Source organism: Polyodon spathula, chromosome 3 (assembly GCF_017654505.1).
Source record: "Polyodon spathula isolate WHYD16114869_AA chromosome 3, ASM1765450v1, whole genome shotgun sequence".
Taxonomy (NCBI): Eukaryota; Metazoa; Chordata; class Actinopteri; order Acipenseriformes; family Polyodontidae; genus Polyodon; species Polyodon spathula.
In genome coordinates this window covers 89,577,167-89,601,430 of record NC_054536.1, presented here as the reverse complement: position 1 = coordinate 89,601,430, position 24,264 = coordinate 89,577,167, and the positions used below count along the sequence as shown (strand labels likewise).

General features: G+C 37.3%; 1 protein-coding gene across 3 annotated transcripts in view; it reads left to right on the top strand.

Moving 5' to 3' along the window:
* The window catches only part of rapgef5a (Rap guanine nucleotide exchange factor (GEF) 5a), a 72,058-nt gene that overhangs the window by 47,035 nt on the left and 759 nt on the right, over positions 1-24,264 (top strand). For all 3 annotated transcript variants that reach the window (XM_041246305.1, XM_041246304.1, XM_041246306.1), the window contains 14 exons: positions 7,687-7,765; positions 8,440-8,584; positions 9,584-9,681; positions 10,816-10,846; positions 11,404-11,482; positions 12,634-12,783; positions 14,750-14,847; positions 15,347-15,469; positions 16,132-16,310; positions 18,337-18,427; positions 18,837-18,887; positions 19,618-19,705; positions 22,055-22,119; positions 23,163-23,217. In XM_041246305.1, the coding sequence (XP_041102239.1) occupies positions 7,687-7,765; positions 8,440-8,584; positions 9,584-9,681; positions 10,816-10,846; positions 11,404-11,482; positions 12,634-12,783; positions 14,750-14,847; positions 15,347-15,469; positions 16,132-16,310; positions 18,337-18,427; positions 18,837-18,887; positions 19,618-19,705; positions 22,055-22,119; positions 23,163-23,217 (1,332 nt within the window). The remainder of the gene's footprint in view (positions 1-7,686; positions 7,766-8,439; positions 8,585-9,583; positions 9,682-10,815; positions 10,847-11,403; positions 11,483-12,633; positions 12,784-14,749; positions 14,848-15,346; positions 15,470-16,131; positions 16,311-18,336; positions 18,428-18,836; positions 18,888-19,617; positions 19,706-22,054; positions 22,120-23,162; positions 23,218-24,264) is intronic.

Sequence of the window (24,264 nt, the reverse complement as noted above, 5' to 3'; positions counted from 1 at the left end):
TCTTGTAATTCTTATTAATCTTATTGAGTTTGAACATGGTATTACTATATGCTGAGGATTCAGAGCTCCAGTGTATTTTTGAGTTGAGTCTTGTAATTCTTATTAATCTTATTGAGTTTGAACATGGTATTAGCATATACTGAGGATTCAGAGCTCTGGTGTATTTACAGCTATGTTGGGGGATGTCTGATACCAACAGTGTTGTTCATTATAATATTCATATTCATGGCCGCCTTATTATTTTAAAAGAATGCAACCGATTTTACATTGCAATGCTTATTTAAGAAAAATGTGAAAAAAGAAAGGAAAGTTGCAGATTATAATTAATTGACATTCTGTTAAGTAACCCTTATCAGACAATAGCTTTGGTAAAGCTGGTAATAACTACACTTGGACTGTGTCTGATATTTAGGCAAAGAGTGTAAGAATCTAGCTTGGGCTAGAGCACTTAATTGAAGAAAGCCATAGTACAGAACAACCAGTGACAAGAGAATAATCTTTTTCTCACAATCTTCTTCCACGTACTCTGTGACCACCTCAACCGGGACAATTCTGTTGCCTTAAGATTGATTTTTCCAACAGAATAGTGCAAGCCTTTTATGTCTGCTACAGTTTATCAATCCTTTTTATCAATCAGCAATTCCATTATGTCATTTTATAGTCTTCTACTGGAGTCACATAAAATGAAGGCAGGGATGAAACTTGCTTTTGAGTGTATTATAATCTTGGGGTATATGGAGGTTGTCTTTCTGTCTGTCTGTTTGACAGGCTATCTCTATATAGGTCACTGGTGATGAAACTTGACAAGGACATTTTTAGCACAAGCAATTAAGAGAATCTGGGGAAATATGCAATCCATCTGTCTGTACGTTAAACAATTTTACATGTGCATATAGTGGATGAAAGTAATGATCTTTACAGAAAATCATTAACGCAATGTACTCAAATGCATTTACTGGAACACTCGGACGTTATGAATATGTAGGGTTACAGGAAAGTAGACATGTTATTGCAGTGCATTAAATTGCGCTACAATAAACAAAACTTTGCAGATTAAGCAAAGTCAATAGTTCCTGTTAGCTCCCTCTGCTGTTTGCACATGAATCATATTCTTCTGAACACTGGAGCCAATACACTGCTGTGTAAAGAAAAGTGTTATGTGTGTTATTTTAGCATTTGTTTGCTGAAGATGGGTGGGCACAGGCTTGGATAAATCCAGGTAAATTGTGTGTGAGGCTCAAAAGAAGTTTGTCAAAATTTAAAGCAGAGAGCATGGATAAAGCTAGCTTCTAGGTCTTCTCCTTTATGTATGCATAATTAGAAGTTTAACCTTTTGAACTGAGGCTATTGTCAGCAGTGACTGGATATCAGTCTGAAAGGTTCAAAGTCACTTTCTATTAGTAAGTAAACACTGCTTCCCCTGAGCATTAGAGAGTGAGGCAGGCTTAGACACTTTATCCATGCTAATGCTTAAATCAAAGCTCAAATTCATTGGCTTTTCACAGCACGACCACTTATCCTTCGCATTCCCGAAAGAGCACAGTTTGGTAACAACAGTTTTTTGTCCTACTGAACAAAATCTGAGGGAATGTTTAAACCAATAATCTATCAGTTCAATAATATCATTTATTTTATCCAGGTGTAATGACTGCTGCAAATCTAGGCCCACAGCAATTAATAGGGGAATAACTTGTAGTTTAACATTTACAGATAGAATAGCAGTGGTTGTCATGTCATTATTTACAGCAGGATTAACTGCTGGTTAGGACTGAGAGAGTTAAAAATGGCACCAGTCAAGACCATAAACATACATGGACCAATAAAGCTGTATTGGACTGACACTGTCTCTGTGTACTATGATTCTTTGCATCCCAGCTGACTCATTGCGCAACTTTGTGGTGGTCATCAAAATAAGCTAATCAATATTTTAACATATCAGAATCAATTGCATACAGAGTTGTCTATTTTGAGATTTGTGGGGTCCGTTTTAATTTATAGTGGCCATAACTGTCTTCACACTTGTGTCTAATCAATGGACTGTGCTCTGGAATCGAGGCTATAGAGTATTGTGTTATAAGTCACATGTTCGTCAAGTCTTGAGTCCTAGTCCAGAGAAAAGTCTTTATCTGAACTAATTCATTACTTGACATACCAGCTTCTAATACACAAACACATAAACTGCCATTGTTTCATATAATATAAAGCTTTCACTGGAAGTCTTATTCAAAGATTGTGGAAAAACTTAAAGAAGAAGTTTGGAAGTTTTCCAAAACATTAAAAAAAAAAAAAAAATGTTGTTCTGCATTTCGGTAACATGGATTTTTCTTTTAATAGTGTAATTTTTTATCTGGTTATTCATTTGCTTTTTGTGTCTTCCACATTCTTTTGAATCTGCCTGAAGGCAATCAACCTGGCATGAGAATCTATAATAAGTGGAATTTCAGGCTAGGTTCAGGGGAACTTTTTTGTGTCTTGTGTGATTATTACAAGAGGAGGGAAAGATGTAATTAACCAAGCAGTGTCTTGCATGTGAATCACACGAGTATGTCAGTGTCTGGAAAGTCTCACAGGAACCGATGGACCAGCCTGCTCTGGCCAGATTCTCCATACAGACAATATATTTATTTACAAAAGAACATATAATCAGACTGAATCTACGAATGATTTTATGTAATCTGTTAAAATTCATTATATAATTAAATAATTTCATTATTTAATTTCGACCTATAAATAATTCCAGACAGATAGTGATACTGTACACGATATAGTGTATTGACAAATGCACATACAGTAATTATGTATCATATCCTCTCTGAATTCATGAGCAGTGGTTCACGGAACAATATTCTTAAAGCAGAGTTATTCGTTTTGATTAGTTACATGCAGTTGCTCCAGTGGAGTGACATATTAATTTTTTTAATATTATTGATGTGTACTTTTTAAAATCTCTGATCATTATTAATTTCCAGGTATTATGAAAGACCAAGATAAAATCTACTTTCTAGTTTTACAGAAAAGTTATTTGACTGCAACACACATACATAACAGTCATAACATGTATTGCGTTTGATATTTGTCAAAAAACGTCAACCATAATAGCAGCCCCAAAGCGCTGCAGACTGGTAAATGTGCACCTCTTACTTAAGAATATAAGAAGGTTTACAAACGAGAGGAGGCCATTCGGCCTATCTTGCTCGTTTGATTGTTAGTAGCTTATTGATCCCAGAGTCTCATCAAGCAGCTTCTTGAAGGATCCCAGGGTGTCAGCTTCAACAACATTACTGGGGAGTTGGTTCCAGACCCTCACGATTCTCTGTGTAAAAAAGTGCCTCCTATTTTCTGTTCTGAATGCCCCTTTGTCTAATCTCCATTTGTGACCCCTGGTCCATGTTTCTTTTTTCAGGTCGAAAAAGTCCCTTGGGTCGACATTGTCAGTACCTTTTGAATTTTGAATGCTTGAATCAGATCGCTGCATAGTCTTCTTTGTTCAAGACTGAATAGATTCAATTCTTTTAGCCTGTCTGCATATGACATGCCTTTCAAACCTGGAATAATTCTGGTCGCTCTTCATTGCACTCTTTCTAGATCATCAATATCCTTTTTGTAGCGAGGTGACCAGAACTGAACGCAATATTCAAGATGAGGTCTTACTAATGCATTGTACAGTTTTAACATTACTTCCCTTGATTTAGATTCAACACTTTTCACAATATATCTGAGCATCTTGTTGGCCTTTTTTATAGCTTCCCTACATTGTCTAGATGAAGACATTTCTGAATCAACATAAACTCCTAGGTCTTTTTAATGCTATTGAGATAGATGCTAAAATATTCAGAACTGGCCTGCTCTACCCAGTGGAAAAGCTTGAAACGATCAAGCATTGAAAGACAGCTTCTGTTATACTCTGCTTGGCAGGATATTGCCCATTTCACTGTCTGCTCTCTTTGACAGCAATAGGATTTGAGAATGAGACCCTGGAGCCCTACGGTAGTTGTGTTTGAACATACAGTAATTGCAAAAAGCCACCAGGTAACATGCATGTCCATGTGGGTACCTGTTGAGGGTGAGCTGAGGTGAATCCTATTCTGGGGTGTCACTAGGTAAACATCTTTACTATTTTTTTTATGCTGCCAGAGTTTCAACATCCCAAGGTCAGTGTCCCCAAAATCTAGTGTTCATAAACTACTAGGTGTTTGGAGCATTGCCAACTCTCCTATAGTTAGGGTTCACATCTTTGACTTGCTGATCCAGGAGCGAAGATCCCACATATGTGCCCAGGTTCCCATTCTTCACAGCAGACACTAACAGCATGAGTTAAATATCCTTCTGTCCATGTCCTAGGGTATAGCTTGTAAACTAGCAAATAAAAAGGTGCAAAAGGATGGAAAGAACGCTTTTGCCTGAGTAGTTGCTCATTAACTCATTTTCACACATTAAAACCTTATTGATATCTCCATGATCTAATTAATAAAGACGCTTTTGTCATAATGGGGCAGATTGACCCTGCAGTTAATAGTTGGGGAGGAGTTCATTAATTTGGTTTATTGCTTTGTTTAGTTTTATGGCTCTCTTTCTCTCTGAAATTCAAGGGCAAGCATTTGAAGCTAATGGGGTTTTATTTCACTAATTTAATTACCTGTGGTTTCATGTCTTTTTAAATATGTTTTGATTATCTGTGGTGTGATTATGTTTTCATTAAATAATGATTACATTCTGTTCAGTGTTTTCTGGCTGATTCAATCTGGGCATGTTGCATCTGTGTGTGAAGGACACAGCTGTTTAAAAGAGTAAAAACAAAAGGTGAAGGGAGATGAAAGTCAAAGTGATGAAAGTGGTGGGGGTGTAAAAGGGGATTAAAATGGTTTAAAGTATAGGGTCTCAGGTAGCCTGTGCACCAAGGATCAGTATAATGAGGTTTAAATAAGATTTAACACTGAATGTATTGAAGAATTTGAAAAACAGGTAATTAATTATATTTATATATTTACTGTATATATATATATATATATATATATATATATATATATATATATATATATATATATATATATATATATATATATATATATATATATATATATACATGAGCCTCTATTTAAGACAACAAATTTTAGACAGCAAAACGTAAACAAATATATAGACTGTGGATAACTCATTGAGCGGATTTTACCTAATTACAACTTTCTTTTGTAAGAAACTGTCAGAATAATCCAATTCTGCACATTTTAAAGACCTGAATTTAACTACATTGTTGCTGTACATTTTCTTTTCTTTTTCAAATGATTTTAGTCCCTAAAGCTTTCTACTAAGATTCCTGATGGTCTTTGAACTTCACCATTAAATAAAAACTACAAAATCCGCAGGAGTTTATCTTCAAGCTTCTGGCAGGCTCTATGACATGATAACAAGACAGTACCTGTCTCTGTGCATTAAAAGCCCTTTCATGTCAAATACTGCCTAAAGGATAAATGGAAATTGCCCAAACGTAGTGGAAAATTGGAAATATGTTATTTATTTATTTATTTTCTTCAGGTCTGGTATAATAATTTCTGTGCCATGTTTCCTCATCCCTGCCACAACTGGCACAAATAATATACTGAACTTGAAAGGCTATTATCTAATCAGATTTTCTCTGAAAGAACATTCACATATTGATTTATGTTTGCTGATTAAGTTTTAGATTCTCATAAGAAATCTTTATGATAACCCTTGCTGTTATGGTGTTCTTAATCTACTGTTCATTTTTAGAACAATAAAGAAAATGGATATCGACTTGTATGTATTAGATGGAGGCAGTTGTTTGTATGGGGTCATAACGGTCAGTGCAGGTGACCTTCCCTTCTTTGGGAGCATGAGTACCACAGATGGTAAAAGGCATTAAGAGCAATTATGGATGAAAATGGTACTCAAGCAGATCATTTTTTAAGCAACTATCTGAAGGGTGAATTAAAAATGAATTAACTTCATATCCTATTATAGGAATTTAATAATAGAAAAGACAGAGTTCAGCTACTATGTCGAGGTCACTGTGGAAGCCTTCGTTTTTAGATTAATATCCCACACTATGCATTATTTACATAGAGCAGCACAGGTGTGCTACAGTATATACCTGAGGGAGGTATACCTTTTTCTCATTGTGGTTATTTTAAATCAACATATAAAAAGGCTAATCAAATAACCTATGATTACAGAATCAACGATTATATAGAATTCACATTAATCAAAATCTGTCACAGACTGATTACATATCCGTTTGAAACGTGTCATTTAAAACCTTTGTACGGTTTTTTACATGAACAATATTTCAAACCATCAAATATGCAATTACCAAAGATTATGGATCTCTTTTTAAACAGTATACGGTAATAAATTGAAAAAAGTTTGATAGTAATATTATCTGACCAGAAAACTCTGGAAATAGATTTGCTTTAACGTTAATTTAATACCTGACTTCATCCACAATCAGAGCAGTCACTCTGTTGCAAGCCAATGTATTAACCTCTTATAATAACTCAGGACACGAGTAATTGCCTTGCAAGAATTCATTAATTAACAACACTAAACATCCATTAGTTTTTGGTTTTTTACAGATCTCTAAAAGCCAAGATATGAAATTCATTACTGACAATAATACCATTTTCTGTACAGCTTTATCACTACACTGATTGAAATGAAATTTGCAAATCAGTCTCTTTGCAGAAGACAAGGGCCCCTGTGAGAATGGAGCCGCAGCACACCAATCAGAACTCCTTTAGAATCACTGATGCAAGGATGTCTGTTTTTCAGCTGCACTGGGACGATCATAAGAGGCTTTTATTCTTTTTTTTATTTCCCCGGGGGTCACTAAGCCCAGGTGGTAATATTTCAGTGTTTGCTTTAAAGATCCCCGTGTGCGCAGCTTTTTTCATTAAACTGTCCTGGGATTAAAAACGAAGTAATCGTCTCCTCAGTGATGTGCCATCCTATAGCAGTATCAACAGTGAAGTGGCTGGATGTCTTTGATTAAAATGGATGTAATTAGTGGCTACTGATTGCTGCAGCAGAAGTGACAGGGATTTTGATGTGTTTTATGGAAGTCAAGTACAAGGAGGAGAGAGCAGAGTCTCTGGGATATGGGTACCAAGCAACAATGCTGAAGTTTCAAGGCATTATTATAGTACAGTTGTATGAGTACTGGTGCGTTTTGTTTGTTTCAAACCAGGGTACAATAATATTCAAAAATGTATTAGAATAATACTCAGTATCAAGCATCCTCTAGCACTGAGGTAATTGACAAATAGTTTATAATTGTCAATGCTGTTCTATTTTTAAAATTCATATAAGAAACTAAACAATTATTGAGGCAGATGTCTTCATTTTCAATCAACTTGAATCAGCAGCACAGGTGCTTTTTGCATATCAAGTAAATATAGAAGTAATTTCTGCCATTAGGTATGTTTACTGTGAACCAGACCAATAACATCCCACATTTAGATAAAAGCATCCACAGGTAGCGGGCAATCAGCAGGCTCATTGATTGGTAGAAGAGGTTGTTTCTTTTTATGTAATTAAGAAAGACAACTGTTCCTTTATTGAACAAAACGACAAGGCTTGTAAACTGTAACTGAAAGCCGTAGAGCTTGTATGTTGAAAACCCTGATGCTTAAGAAAAGCTCTCAAAAAACGGGACTTTTTTGTGTGTTTCAGAAACTCTCCTGGATGACTTCTTGCTGACGTACCTGGTTTTCATGACAACAAATGACCTGTGTGAAGCTCTGCTGAGGCAATATCTTTTTCCAAGGTCTTAATATAGTAATTTATCTTACTGTATTATGAGTCTTAAGCACTATATCTTACTTGTGACTCCCAACGACAAAGGACAATGCCCCCACCTATTGCCTTGTCACTAATGCAGGGTAGTGACGACTCCAGCTTATAGAAAAGGCCAAAAAAAGGGTTGCAAAGTTATTTGTGTGTCTGTGGTCTGAAATACACACTTTACTGCAAAAATAAAGGGCACTTTACCCTGAGATGCAATGGCAAATCCCATCTGGTGCAGAAACTATGTGTTTACAGTATAAGCTCCTTTTAATCCCCAAATAAATGCTAACCCTAATATCTGATTTTGAAGTTGTTTAAATAGCATAGCCCTGTTGTATAACCCTTCCAAGTGGCTAGCTCTGCATTACTAGATTGATGCAAGGGCTGGCAATTCATTAATGGATTTGTAAAAGCGGATTGCTTCCCTAGGGGTAGATGCTGTTGAGTTTGATGCTGTTTGCTATTTCTGCCCCACTTAAGGGTTTGCATGTATTCCCATGGTGGAGAAAAAGTGAGCTGTTTAAGGGAATATCAATCTAAAAAAAAAAAATCGATTACCGCTAATTATTATTCTTTACTTTTAATATGATCACATCTCATGACAAACATTCAGCTGAAGAATCCTTGACTTGTGCTCACCTATTGCTCTAAGAGATACAGGGGCAAGGAAGAGACCTCCGACGCTCTGTTCAGAAAACGCAAGGTGCTTCACCTGGTGTCCCAGTGGACAGCTCTCTACAGAGACGTGTTACGGGAGGATGAACATGTGCAATTATTTATAAAGGTAGGTAAAAAAAAAAAAAAAAAAAAAAAGGATACAAATGTTAAATAATGTATAAATTGTATAGACGCTTGGTAAAGAGAAAACTGCCATGATGGCTCCTAAGCATAAGAAGGTAGAATCAAGATCCCTCTACATTTCCCTTGATGAGTGCTTGTTATGTTGTCCAAGTTTCAAATCAATACAATTACCCCCCCCCCCCCAGTAGATGACATATCAATCTAAACAGACTGCTGTTTAGACTGTTCTCCTGGAAAAGGCACATATGTTTCTGGTGATAATTTTCATATTTTCATCTTTCTGCCTCTGCTACTTGTGCTACTGTACTGCTTCCAGCAACTGACTTAATAATGTATGTTATTTGTGAGTCTGAAGAGTCTGATACTAGCAGCCCTTTACTGTGCAATCATCTGCATTCTGGAGGCTGAGATCATTCTATCAAAGGTAGACATAGCATGCTCTCAGGCAAATGAGACACATTGATTTATTGGGTAAACCCATATACTAAACCATGCTAAGCTAAGACAAGTCTTAGCATTTTATACAACATGTTATAAGGAAGTAACTCTATATAAAGATGATGTTGCTGGCTGAGTGCAAGAACTTCATAACTATCAAAAAATATTCTTTTAAGATATGAATGTTTATACCCAAACATAAATCAGCCGTCCAGATGTTTCTTAATTTTGGGGAATTTGAGACATTTTGTAGTTATGAAGTTCTACCACTCAGCCATAGATATATGGAAGCAAAGTGCTATGTTAGGGCGGAGCTTTTCCTCATAGTCAGTCTACTGGGTTTGACGATATGAAAACTCCACACGAGTGCCCTCTTGCATTGTTCTGTTTTATGCACTTTGTCATTTCTAGATGGTTTTAGATTTTTTTTTTTTTACCCTCTGCAGTGAACACGTGTGTTCACAATTTTATTTTAAATAGCGACTGAGCATACTTATATTCAGTTAGAAACAAACAAATATGTCATTGTATCGTTTTCTTTCAGACCCTGTATAGATATGTGCTGGATGACCTCTATGAATATCCAAGTTTGGAAAAGGATTTGAAGGAATTCCAAAAGCTCCTTCGAATTCATCGCAGGCAGTGAGTATCCAAAACCACAAACATGTGAAAGACCTGTTACAAAACCATCAGTGCAGTGTGAGGCAATGTAGGTTCTTGAAATGTGGTCATCCTTCCATGATTACTGCCTTCTGTCCAGATGTCTTGTGTCTTATCCTTTATTTGTGAGTCCTCCTATCATGTTTTTATGGATATGTGTCACTGGTGCTTTGAAACACACTGACATTGACATTGATAGTGTCAACACTGTATTTAGTCGTGAGTAATAATCAAATTGTTATAAATGTGAAAATGTTCCCAAAGTCAAATTTCATGTAATACGGAGATCACTTGATTTTGCTTCCTATCCAGAGGCAAAAGGGTTTTTAAAGGCAGCGCCAGGGCTGAGTTCTTCATGAAACGCGTCATTATTTCATGAAGTGCCCTCCTTGTACTGCCACAGGAGCTCACAGCAGCAATACAGCAGGGCTCTGTCTCCACAGCTTCAAAACAGCTGCATGCACCGGAAACAGCAAGTGACAATGGAGAGCCTGAGAGATCTTTACATTGGGATTGTGTGTGGACCCTCACTTTAAATAATACTAATAAAAAACAGGCATTCAAGTTCTGCATGCAATATGTAAGTCTGAACACAGCTTCCCTGACAGGTGTGTCAAGCTGTGTCAGATTAAATACTGTAGCATGTTGCTGTTATCCACATGACCTCAGTCACTTATCCTACCCCAGTCCCATCTGGCGGAAGATTCTTACCAGCACCGTCTGGAGGGGCTTTGTGACCTTAAAGAGAGGCAATTTAGAAAGTCACGAGAGGTTTTAAGTTGCAGTACACACACTTTGTTATTATTAGAAATCAGAAAAAAAGGTAGGGTGGCGGGAGGGACCATAGTAAAAGCACAACATGGTTACACTGTTAGTTTCCCTTTGTGTAATTCTAAACTGGGGATTGTAATTTGAGTGTCACTGGATTATATTACTACTGCTTCTGAAGAAAATAAATGACATCTAGAATCAAAACAAAACAAACAAAGAATTATTACACAGGTGAAGAACACCTCCTGTCACTATGCGATTAATCTATATGATGGTACTTTATAGTAAAATGTGTACTGTAAATGCCTTTCAGCATAGCTGTAAAGTATTTCTGTTTTTTTTCAGCACTGTTGATGAATACTCACCACACAGAAAGGTAATAGTTAAGTCTGTATTTCTAATAGCTTGTGCCATTCCTGAGTATGTAGCCTTAAAGCAGCTTGATGAGTGATCATTCCCCTTAAAATTCTTTCATTTCAAGCAGTTATGTAAATATTTAAAAAGCAGTGTATGTGTTTGTATTTCCCTGAAGGATAAGCTGAAGTACAGCTATTTCAAAATGTAATGCAAATGCAGCCATGTAGTAAAATGTGAAAAACAGAGTGGGCATGGCTGTGATATGATCACACAGGGCATGTATCATTCTTAGGTCATTCAATAAAAATGAGTCTGCTACCTATTAGATTGGATAGATCCCATTATTCGAGTTAGGCTGTTCTTGGTAAATCAAACTTCTGAAAGAAAGTAGCGTTGACCGCTCTGTACTGTATGTATTTCACGCTCTACTGCACAACACCACTCCACAGCCAGCCATTGTCCTGCTCAGCTTTCCTGTGGAAAGCTTGCTTCACAGGTGCCAGTTTGTGTTAAAGGGTTAATAAACAATAAGAAGGTGTAAGCTGCACTTCCAATGTTTTCTGTTCCTTGATACAGAATAAAGCCGTCTTCCACCAGTTCAGCTTGAAAGAGAATTGGCTCCAGCACAGAGGGGAACATAATGAGACAAAGGAAGGTAGGTTATAAAATCTGGGGCCTTTTAGATGAAACATGTTAAAGGTTAAATGTTTATATATGTTATGTACTTTATAGCTCTTACAGCACAATCATGTTCTTCTAAAGAAGTTTTACTATAAACAGCTGCAGGTGTCAGCACACAAGTTTCTATAGGCAGCACACTGAAGCAGTACAAAATGTCAAAGCATGCTGAACCAAGGGCTGCGTCATGTATTCCAAGCCAATATGTTTAATACTTTCTCTTTTCTAACTCAATCACTGGCACATGTGGGCTGGGCTGTCTTCTCACTTAATGCTCCATCATAGGCATAAAGAAATAGATAGATTTACGTCTCAGCTGCACAGGGGTAGGATTTCATTACTCATTCATTACAAACTTAATAACTGAATGTATGCCATTGATTGTGTTTGAGATTGGGGGGAAAAAAAGAGCAATGTTAGTTTGGATTAAATACATAGTTATGCCAAACCTGCACAATCACTGGTAACTACCAATGGAGCTACCGTATATATACCTCAGTATGTATGTATGTATGTATGTGTGTGTGTGTGTGTATATATATATATATATGTGTGTATATATATATATATATATATATATATATATATATATATATATATATATATACATCTCCAGTGAGGATGTAAACTAGTAGTGTTTGGCGTGTGTAGTCATAAAAGTATTTGGTGTTACTAGAGTTAAATTTAAATTCTGCTTTATTTTTTTTTTTCAGAAATAAATGATTGCTAGTATGTGGTAATGAAATAGTAAGCCCTACATCTGCATACAGCATTAGGTCCCCCCGGTGCTCTGCATATTGATGCAAAACGAGTGCCCGTGTTTGTTTAATCATGTGGAAATGTAGAATCCACAACGGGAGCTCGGCGGTTCTTGTAGCTCGCAGAGCCGAATCCCATTAGACTTGAGGTCACCCTGCTTCCTGCTCTGCTGATAAACGTTGTGCTTTGCTGAAGATTAGCTGCTGCTGGAGGCTATTGATTTGAATTGGTCCATCAAGCCCATCCCCAACAGGGCACTCTGTGGAAAGCAATCATGATTACAAAGCTCACTATTGAGTTGTGCAGGGGCTGGAGGGAGACGGATGTGTGTGGAACAGGTTTTCCCCAGTTCTTTTTCTCTCCTGTCAGTGTTCTGCCGGGTGTACATTACCAACCACTCGTACCTGAGTGTCATGACCAGCCTGTCTGCCACTGCCCAGGAGGTGCTCAAAGCGGTGGCTGAGGCGATGGAGTATGCAGAAGAGGAGCTGGTGCTGGTGACAGTGACCTTCCCTGGAGGTAATTTAATGAACCAAGAGGAACTGGGGGGACTTTGTGTCACACACATGTAGGGCTTGAACTTTTTGTTTTTATTTTCCAAATCTCTACTTCCCTTTAAATGATAATTAGTAGTTAAGCTGTCTCTGCATCCTAGTAAACAGAAAATTTCTCATTACAAACTGGGTTTACGATCATATTTTCCTTTGCTACAATTCAAGGAGATTTTAAGTGTGGACTTGCTATCAGACTTCATGCTGGGTATGTTATGCTGAAAAGAAAATCCGTCGGGACAACTCTAACAAAAACACAACGGGATGAGCAATTCATGTAATTTGTCAGCTCTGTTTGAAATAAAAATAAGGCTAAACAGAATCAGGCTCAGTCAAGATATGAAGGCAAAAACAAGTTGCATTGTTTTGTAATTAACAGCTTTACACTGCCTGTAGGAAGTATTCCCCCCCCCCCCCCCCCCCCCCCCCCCCTTGGACATTTTCACAGTTTGTTGTCTTACAACCTGAAATCTTGATGCATTTAAATGGGATTTTTTTTCCCTTTGATTTACACAAACTACTCAACACTTTCAGTGTGTGCTGTGACACTCCTAAATAAGTTCAGATGCAACCATTTGCCTTCAGAATTCATACAGACGGAGTCCATCTGCGTGCACTAAAAGTGGTTCACATGATTTCAGATTAAATACACCTGTCTCTGTAAGGTCCCACAGTTGGGTAGTGCATTCAAAGCTAAGATACTACCATGAAGATACCCAGGATCTTCAAAACTACTCCGGGATAAAGCTGTGGAAAGGCACAGATCATGGGAGGGGTATAAATAGATTTCAAAGGCATTGAATATCCCTGGAGCACAGTCAAGTCAATCATTAAGAAGTGGAAGGTATATGGCAACACCCAGAATCTGCATAGAGCAGGCCGTTCTCCCAAACTGAGCAGCTGGGTAAGAAGGGCATTGGTCAGAGTAGCCACCAAGAGGCCAATGACAGCTCTGAAAGACGTACAGCGTTCCTTGGCTGAGATAGGAGAAACTGTCCATGTGTCAACAATAGCTGAGGTACTCCACAAATCTGGCCTGTATGGAAGAGTGGCAAGAAGGAAGCCATTTCTGAAAAAAGCCCATGTAAAGTCCAGCTTGGATTCTGTGTTCCGATGAAACAAAAATTGAAATATTTGGCCTAAATGCAAAGCGTTATGTTTGGCGCAAACCCAACACAGCACATCACCGAAATAACACCATCCATACTGTGAGGCATGGTGGTGGCAGCATCATGCTATGGGGATGCTTTTCATCGGCAGGGACTGGGAAGATGTGCAACCCTAGTAGAGACTTACCCCAAAAGACTCATAGCCGTAATTGCTACCAAAGGTGGTTCTACCAAGTCTTGACTCAGGGTGGTGAATACTTATCTAACCAAGACATTTCAGTTTTTTTTTATTTTTCATTAACTGTTGTTACACAATAAAATTTCTGTTGTCTCTTCAAACTGTTAAGTAGGTTGTATAAATCAAAGGAGAAAAAACTCACATTTAAATGCATCAAGGTTTCGGGTTGTAACACAACAAAATGTAAAAATGTCCAAGGGGGGTGAATACTTTCTATAGGCACTGTATAAATACAATTTAGGTATTTTATTTAACATCATGTAATCAAAGAAACTACAAAATGATAATGCAAAAGTCTGCCAGAAGCCATAACAGTAGTACAATATTTCATGTTAGATTTCAAAATTACACATTTTTCAATTTTTGTCAGTTTTTTGTTAAGTAAATGGAAAAACTACTAAGTGGTATATAATTCAATATGTTAACTAAACATTCTTCAGCGGGTTTCATTCGACTTTATGAAGCAACATTAGTTAATTCTATAGGGTGCTGCAAACTTTACACAGTTCAAGGCCCAACAGTCTGAAGCAGAATGGGCTTGACATTAGTTTGGATTTTCTTTTTACTCTGATCTTTATTTTCCATAGAAAAGCGCATTCTGCAGCCTTGTGACATTGTTTATTCAGAATCACTCACAGCGTCTGGGCATCTGCTTGTTTGCCAGAAAGATCTTAGTGAAATACTGGTAAGAACCTTGTATGTACTGTTTGTAAGCTTATATTTGAATTTCCAATTCAGATGTGAATATAATAAGTATATTCATTTTTCTTGGTGGTTCTGCGTACAGCCTTTGTATGTATAAGCACGCCAGTAAATGCATAGGACTGCAGTGCTCTAATTGGTGTGCTAATGCTCCCTTATACAGCCTTATATGCAATAGTTAACTTAAGGACAACAACTTTTTTCTTCATCCTGAAAATGTATTGTTTGAGTGTTAATAATTTAGAGCCCATTACAATTAATCTAGTACAATTTAATGTAATCAATGTGCATGTCAAGCAATATTAAGTTGCAGTCTAATACGACACAGCCAGTGGTGGGTAATAGTGGAGTATATTTTGTAATACTCCTGATTGGCTCTGTTTATTGCATGCGTTTGTATTTTCCCACAGTGCTTTTTCACAGCTGAAAAGTGAATTAATGTGGGCACTTAGTCATCATGTAATGTACTTGCTGTAATCCAGAACCCATTCACTGACAATGAGGAGATGCAGCACAGAGCTGTCAGAATGCTGGGAATGAATACCTGGGACGTGGCTCTCGCATTGACCAACTTCGACTGGAATCTGTTCAACGCCATTCATGAGGTACCGTCTTCTATATTCATATGCTTCCGAATATTTTATGAGTGTCAGTAACAGTAATAGCCAGTACAGTGACTACACTTTTGTTTTGGGCCCTCTGCACTGAATTTCAAGATATATATTCCATAAATAGATATATAGATATGCAAGATCGACCCACAAGGAGAAACCGACAGGCACTGACTGGGTGAAAATGCACCAGATCTCTGTCTACTTCTGGGGCTTCTAGACAGTTGTGAAATTGGTTTTGAAAACAAAGGAAACAAAAACTTTATCCAATACTGTTAAGATCCTTTCAATTAACCATACATTGTCATCTCCTGTTTATTTTACATATTGAACATCAACCAAATAATACTGAGCGCTTATTTTATAAGATAAAATATATTTGCCTTTTTATTAGATCCTTCTGGTGCTATTACACAAATACATTTGAACTTACTGACTGTTTTTCTAAATTGCATTGTCAGTAACTGAAGAAAAGAAGAGAATAAAATGAAGTACTCGTAAGCCTGATTGATGCAATAAATCTTGCAGTAAACCATTGGCCTCTGTACTAGAAATGACATTTGTGCCAAAGCCATGAGAGACAGCGTGTTGGAAATTGACAGTTTATTGTCTGTCTTATTAATAAATACATGTGTCTCTGTTTTTATATATTTTAGCAAGAGTTGATTTACTACACTTTCAGCAGGCAGGGCAGTGGGAGGAATACTGTCAGCCTAGACCTGCTTCTCCAGAGGTGTAACGAGGTTCAGCTCTGGGTGATGACGGAAATACTCCTTTGCAGTCCGCTCTGCAAACGAGTGCAGCTGGTCAAGAAGTTCATAAAGATCGCAGCTCAGTATGTAGTGACCTTTTTGTTTTTCTATTTGTCACGCTGTCCTTTTACACACTGACCTCAGTCTGTCCCATTACTGATCATTCATACTTCTCAGTTTATGATCTAAAATTTTAGTATTTGACAAAAAATTTAAAAAATAAAATAAATCATGTAATCAAAGAAACTAACATGTGTTAACATAACATTATTCAGCAGGTTTCATTCGACAAAGCAAAATGAGTTAATTCTGTAGGGTGATGCAAAACTTTTGGCCAGAGCTGTATATTATTTATCTAAAGAGTGGTAGATCTAAATACTGCCACTCTATATTATGTTTCCCCCAGGGGGAGATTTGTTGACCCGCTTGTTAACATAAAGAAAGATACAATGAAATAAGGATTGTAGAAAATGTAAAATCTGCCACCGTGTAGATCATTAAAATAGACCTTTTTGACTCTTCCTCCACAATAATGAAGTTCTCCTTACCAGTAATGTTCTGTTAAATTTGCAAACATTTCCCAGCAAATGTGCAAGAATTGCTTATTTTTTTATAGGTTTTAAGGGTCTATTCAATTGAGTCGAATGGAAGTGGATCTAAATACCAGAGTTGTTTTAATCATTAAAACAATGCCCTCCAATAGATTTTAACAACCATATACTTAGGAGACTTTCATGTACTGTTGGATGTTTGATTTCGATAACCTTGATAGGCAAAAATTCAATTATGAAAATGTCTTATGAGAATTAAGTCTGAGCTTGGCAGTTAACATCTCTTATGTTAGATAGCGTTCTGTGATGTGGACTGTAACTCAGACCACCAAACCTATAACAGTCCAACCAGACACTGTGTTGAACATGCCTTTTTAACTTTTAACCAGGGCACCCGGAACATTGCTGTGCTTTCACACTGTGCTGGGACCTTGGTACCAGGGAGCGTAGTGTAGGCCTTTCCACTAAATACACAGATTGGAATCTGTGATCTTCAATTCTAAAGGCCTCAACCTCCACCAGTCACGAATTGCCATCATAGCAAGGGCCACCACCACACACCTAGTGGGTGCACCGTGTAGATATATAGCAGTAGGTCCAGGTCAACACAGTCACATGAATGTATATCACACAGTTCACTTCATCCACACAGGGTACCCCCTCCATCATTCACGCCACGACAGTCCCAACTGTAACACGCAGGCACAGCTCTACCCCCACACACAAACACACATGCACTCACACAAATGAGCCATATGTCACCAAACGGCACTGGATCAAAAATAGCTCTGATCTAATGTAAATTAAATCTCGATTCTTAGAAATTAATTGTGAAAATAGCAAGTAAATATGACCCATAGACAAGACCATGACCCATAGACAAAAGCAGAATTGTCCTTCAAATTTGGAAGTGAAATATGGAATCACAAAAGACAGTGGAGCTGTCCAGGTAATAATAAAATGGTTCACCCTGAAAAAGGTGATTGTTATCAACCCATTAAGTGCTAGCAAGTGCAGGTAGTCATTATCACTTATTGTTTATGGATGATCAGTACTGTAGGTAATTCAGTGCACATTCTGTACTTGTAGCAGAAAAAGTCTTAATATCACCCAACAACTGTAATACTGTAGCACCCACTTCTATTTCACTTAATGATTCTCAACTCTGACGTGTGTGTGGCTTGGCTGAGAATATTGTTTAGCCCACTGAATCACTGCTATCACCCTGTAGTGGATACATACCAATAATGGCCCATACCAATGGGATGTTATTCGTTGATAATGTTCCACATCATGGGTTGCTTGCATTCAGATGGGAGTAGAATAGAGAGTGTGATGAAACTCCTGTATAGATAGATTTTTTTTTTTACTTTTTCAGAATTCATTTGAATTCAATGTTCCCATCATGTTTTAATGTATTTGGTAGAGGAAAGGGGATGATGACCTTTCATCATGCCATGGGCTTGCTCCGTGCTTACATCACAGAGCTGCAGGGATTTCTGATTCTGTGCATGTTGGTATATGTGCTGTCTCTGAAATAGCTTTTAACACTGTTCAGTTGCAGAGCTCAGCGGAATGTTAACTCCTTTTTTGCCATCATAATGGGACTCAATAATGTAGCTGTGAGTCGGCTCAGCCAGACGTGGGAGGTAAGGTTTTTTATTGTTTATTTTATTTATCTTTTTGGCCTATGGGTCATATTTTTGTAATTTAATAATAAATATGATAGGCACTAATTCAAGTCTCTCTGTTTTGGTCAGAACTCACTTCAACCCACATATTTCTCCTCTTAATAATAACTAAAATGATTCATTTTAAATACAATGTCCAGATGACTGTAAAGCTACATGTGTATTATCAGCCTTTTCTAATAACTGAACTGCTGGCCGCAAAAATTAAACAGTGACCCTGCTCTACTTGAAATTGACCTAGACAGGACTTTTTATAGTTGTTTATCTTGTTGTGCACTCCAGGAATGTTCCCTTTTTAATGCTTTCAATTAGTTATGATACTGAATTTATTAGAGGATTTATTTCTTTTACTTTTTCTTATTTTCAGAAAGTTCCTGGAAAATTTAGGAAGATGTTTTCAGAACTTGAAACATTAACAGTAAGTCATTTATATTAAAAATGAATAATCCAGGTGTCACAAAATTAAACCCCTCTAAAATTATAATTGCTCCTGGTAGAGACCAGTAGCCCCCCATAGAATTCCATTAATATAATATTAAGTTTGCCACAAGGGCCATCATAATATAGGAGGCTGTGTGGTCCAGTGGTTAAAGAACCAGGCTTGTAACCAGCAGCTTCAAATCCCGGCTCAGCCACTGACTCATTCTGTGAGCCTGAGCAAGTCCATCTTTCGGGTGAGGCGTTCTTGTAAGTGACTCTGCAGCTGATGTATAGTTCACACACCCTAGTCTTGTATCTTGTAAAGTGCTTTGTGATGGTGGTCCACTATGAAAGGCACGATATAAAAATAAAGATTATTATTTTAAGCATTACTCCATTGGAAATGTGGCATATCCGGTGGTGCCACAGCACATGTAGGCTGGTGAAGCTGTGGTACACAACCGAAAAAAAGGCAACATGAAGAAAAATAATCTTGCTTTTAAGCTGTGTTTCTTCATATTAGAGCAGCAGCCTTAAATGTAATTGTTATCCTACTTAGAGAGAAAGAGAGAGAGATATAAAAAGAGAGATCTCTCCTTTTAAGGTGTATATTTGTGTGTTTTGTAAATGTGTACAGTGTAGCAGATCAGAAATAGCAGTCCTTCTGGTCTTTATATAATAAAGCCTTTCCTGGGCTGTTGATTTTTAAGCAATGCATGTCCTTACAGGACCCTTCGCTAAACCACAAAGCCTACAGAGATGCCTTCAGAAAAATGAAACCTCCAAAAATCCCTTTCATGCCTCTTCTACTGAAAGGTAACTAGATAAAACTGTTTGTTTGACCTGCTTTGAATATTTGTGTAACGTTTTTTTTTTTTTTTAATCTGCCACTGTGGTGCTGCCAAAACTACAAAACTATATTTCAAATTCAGGAAATGTGTGGTTGTCCTGTAGAACTGTAAAACAGACTGAGCTTCAGAGACCACCTTGAGTAATATAGATCTCTTCTCAACATCGAAATGATTTTCTTTCAGTATTTCTTAACTTCACACTATTGAGTATTTTGTAATGCTAGATGCAACATTTTAAAAGAAGGGAGACTTTTTTTTTTGTAAGGATATATGAAGTTGCTCACCTCTAAAGAAATAAAGATGCACAGCCACACGTCTGTACGGCTGCTGATCCAATCATTGAAGTCCTTAACTTTCTCCAATTACACCTGTGAATTACACCTGTAAACGTGACAAAAGAAAAAAAAAACATAGGCTTGTAAGTTTGTTAAAGTAATTAATAACAGGGCAAACCATGAAAGTGTTGATTGACTTAATTTGAAGTAGATTAATACCACTGCAATGTATAAAATGAGATGTTCTTCTCATTTTGTATAAAAAAAACAAATAGATGCTATATAGCTATCCAGAAACGAACCTGGAAACATTCTGTAACTCCATTTTATAATATAGGTTATATATATATATATATATATATATTTATATATTATATATATATATATATATATATATATATATATATACACACACACACACACAGTGCATATAGAAAGTCTACCCCCTTTCAAAATGTTCTCCTTTTGTTGCCTTATAACCTGGAATTAAAATGCATTCATTATTTTTTTTATTCATTTACTTACACATCCTACCCCACAACTTCCAAATGGAAAAAAAAAACCTAGAAATTTGTTGAAAATTAATTAAAAATAAAAACTGAACTAGCTTGGTTGGATAAATGTCCACTCCCCTTGTAACAATCCTAAATTAGCTTAGGTGTAACCAATCGCGCCTTCAAAATCACACACCAAGTTAAGTGGCCTCCACCTGTTCTAAATTGTAGTGATTCACGTGATTTCAGGATAAATTCAGCAGTTCCTGTAGGTTCCCTCTGTTGGGTAGTGCATTTCAAGAACTCCGGGACAAAGCTGTTGAAAGGCACAGATCAGGGGATGGGTATAAAAAAATGTCAAAGGCCTTGACTTTCCCTTGGAACACAGTCAAGAAGATTATTCAGAAGTGGAAGGTGTATGGCACCACCAAGACCCTGCCTAGATCAGGCCTAGGAAGAAGGAGACCGATCAGAGAGGCTACCAAGAGGCCAGTGGCAACTTTGCAAGAGCTACAGGCTTTTATGGCCAAGACTGGTCGAAGTGTGCATGTGACAACAAGCACTCCACAAATCTGGCCTGTATGGTAGGGTGGCAAGAAGGAAGCCATTACTCAAGAAAGCCCACCTTGAATCCCATGTGAAGTATGCAAAAAAACACTCAGGAGATTCTGTAGCCATATGGCAAAAAGTTTTGCGGTCTGACGAAACTAAAATGGAACTTTTTGGCCTAAATGCAAAGTGTTGTTTGGCGCAAACCCAACGCAGCGCATCAACCAAAGAACACCATCCCTACTGTGAAGCATGATGGTGGCAGCATCATGTTATTGGGATATTTCTCATTGGTAGGGACTGGGGCACTTGTCAGGACAGAAAGGAAAATGAATGGAGCAAAGTACAGAGAAGTCCTTGAGGAAAACCCGTTGCCCTCTGCAAGAAAGCTGAAACTGGGAAAAAAGTTCACCTTTCAGCATGACAATGACCCAAATAACACAGCCAAAGCTACACTGGAGTGGCTAAGGAACAAAAAGGTAAATGTTCTTGAGTGGCCCAGTTTTGTTAAGAGGAATGGTCAAATATTGCCAAATCTAGGTTTGCAAAGTTGGTTGTAGACATATCCCAACAGACTCACAGCTGTAATTGCTGCCAAAGGTGCTTCCACCAAGTATTAACTCATGGGGGTGGAGACTTATTCAATTATGATCTTTCGGGTTTGTATTTTTAACATATCATTTTTTTCTCAATAAAAACTTTTTTGGACACAACTAAATGTGAAAAAAGTTAAAGGGGTGTAGACTTTCTAGAAATATATATATATATATATATATATATCTATATATATATATATATAATATATTTATAAAGAAACCTTTTTTTAATAAAGTTAGCAGAAGGCATACTGTATGTCCGGGAAAAAATGACCTGCTTTTACTAGAAGCTGCTTTCAGATTGCTCTTGTATTCATCCTGCAGGGTGTGCATGTGAGTAGCAGTGTCTTTAGTAGATACCAGCACAGCATACTGACCAGCATACTATTGTTTTTTTTAGATGTCACCTTTATCCACGAGGGAAACAAAACTTTTCTAGATAACCTAGTCAACTTTGAAAAGCTGGTAAGTAAACACTGCTTATTTAACAATTAAAAACCATGACTTCATAATTTTGAATTATTATCTCATTTACGTGTAATCATATTCCTTCACATGCTGTTGTAGTGGATGTCTTTGTCGGTAGCTTATTTGTAAACCAATGTAAGTGCAGTGAGACACACTATTGATTTCATTCCAATGCCAACCCTATAGTTGCCAGTAGAGAGCTGCTCTATGTCAGCAGACTGCTAAAACATATTGTAGTAAAATCACCCCCCTTTAAGGTGTTATTGTGTACCATGAAATCTATTGTAAATCTGCTATTATATTTTAAAATTAATTTAATTGTCTCTCTTAAAAATGTAGATTAGGTCTGAATAGTGGCTTAGGCGGGGTTTGTGAGGTTGTCCATTGCTTATGAATCAGTACAGTCCTCCCAGGGATAATAGGCTGTTAAAATGTGTTAACTGTGGCTCGTTAACAACCTATGGACAGAACTCTGTACAGGTAACAGCCTATTTAACAAAAAGGAGTGCCACATGAGGTATGGTACTGTGTAAAAAGTGCTTTACTTTTGTGAGATACTAGGTGAGTGCTGATACGAAATACAATATATACTAATCTGCAAAAATACTTTATTATAGGATCTTGGCAATGAAGAACCAAACTGTGACATATATGGTGTAGTTGAAACAGGAGGGTGAATAATTCCAATGTTTGAGTAAAATAGAAAACTGAGCTGTCAAGACTGGACTTGCTTTAATTAAGAGAAAGCGGTATAATAGCACAGTCTCTTCCAGATCAAGAGTAGAAATAGTAACAATTTTGGGTGTGCCTTGGGTTACTTCATTCATGGCCTTTTCAGCAGGAGATTTACCTGTAATGTTAATTTTCACTTGCCAGACTAAACAATAATGTCCATACAGTATGCAGATATTTTCATTGTGATGTAGTTATTATTTTAAATAGCTGCCTTACCAATTAAATATCTGTCTTACCAAGTAGAAGTGTAGGTATGTAACTGGATCCACAAGGAGCGTGCTTTCTTTTTTTTCTTCTTCACACAGCACATGATTGCAGACACTGTTCGTCTCCTCAGACACTGCCGGACTGACCAGCTAGGTAGGTATTCCCTCTGATTTCAAGAGACAATAATAATGAAAATCTTATCAATATTTTTTTGAACTGTGCCATACCATTTTACATGACAAATATAAAACAACTCCCAGTATAGCTTTTGCATGCAATATATTTAGTTGTTCATCTCAACCTGTACATGCCAAACATGTTTATATATAAGACCAAAAGACTAGGGGTCCTATTCAGAAAGACCAGTAAGGGTCTTGCAGTGTTATTTTATAGCATGGCTGCAGTAAAAAAAAAGTGTAAAAGTGAACACCATCTCATTTTTTATTAGACAAGCACCTTGTGACAAACATTGGTGCTTTACATTGCAAGTCTGTGGGTTTTACCCCGGGGGTGGAGCGGTCTCATCCACGCGAGATCTAATACACTTTATTAGACAAGGCGGCCCGTCTTCCAGATGGAACCCTCACAGTGTGCTCCCCCAGCTTCCATAGGGAGAAAACCACCCTGCTTTGCATTGAACTCCATGCCATCCAACAGGCTGAGACTTGCCTTAAAGTTTATCCATGAACTCGGAGAACTGTACGATCGCATGGCCACCTAGTGTACAGCAGGCAGTAGCCAAAATCTGTGAAAGAGGCCTTGTTATCTAACATTAAGTATTAAATGTCTTAGCAGCTCAGTACTCTTTTAGGGGGTTAGGTTACCTAGGTGTGGTTAAAAGATAATGCCTCTTGCGCACCTTGGCTACATACAGCTTCACATTGTTTGGATGTTAGCCGAGAAAGAGCAGGTAAAGCTGAAGTACTTTGAGGTTTTAAAATGCAGAATGCAGGACATTTTTAAAACGTCTCCAGGACTGTTTAAAATGTTAAAACATACCTTAAATGTCTGGTTTACATTTAAGTAGCAGTAAAGTGTTTTTATTAATAATACAGCAGTGTAAGCATTTAAACAGATACATGCAGTTTATTTTTTTAAGCTTGTTTCTACAACTGGTTCAGTGGTTTATAGAAGCTTTTTTGCATTAGAAATTCCCATGAGTGTCATGACAGAAATATGCTAACATTTCATGCCACTAGT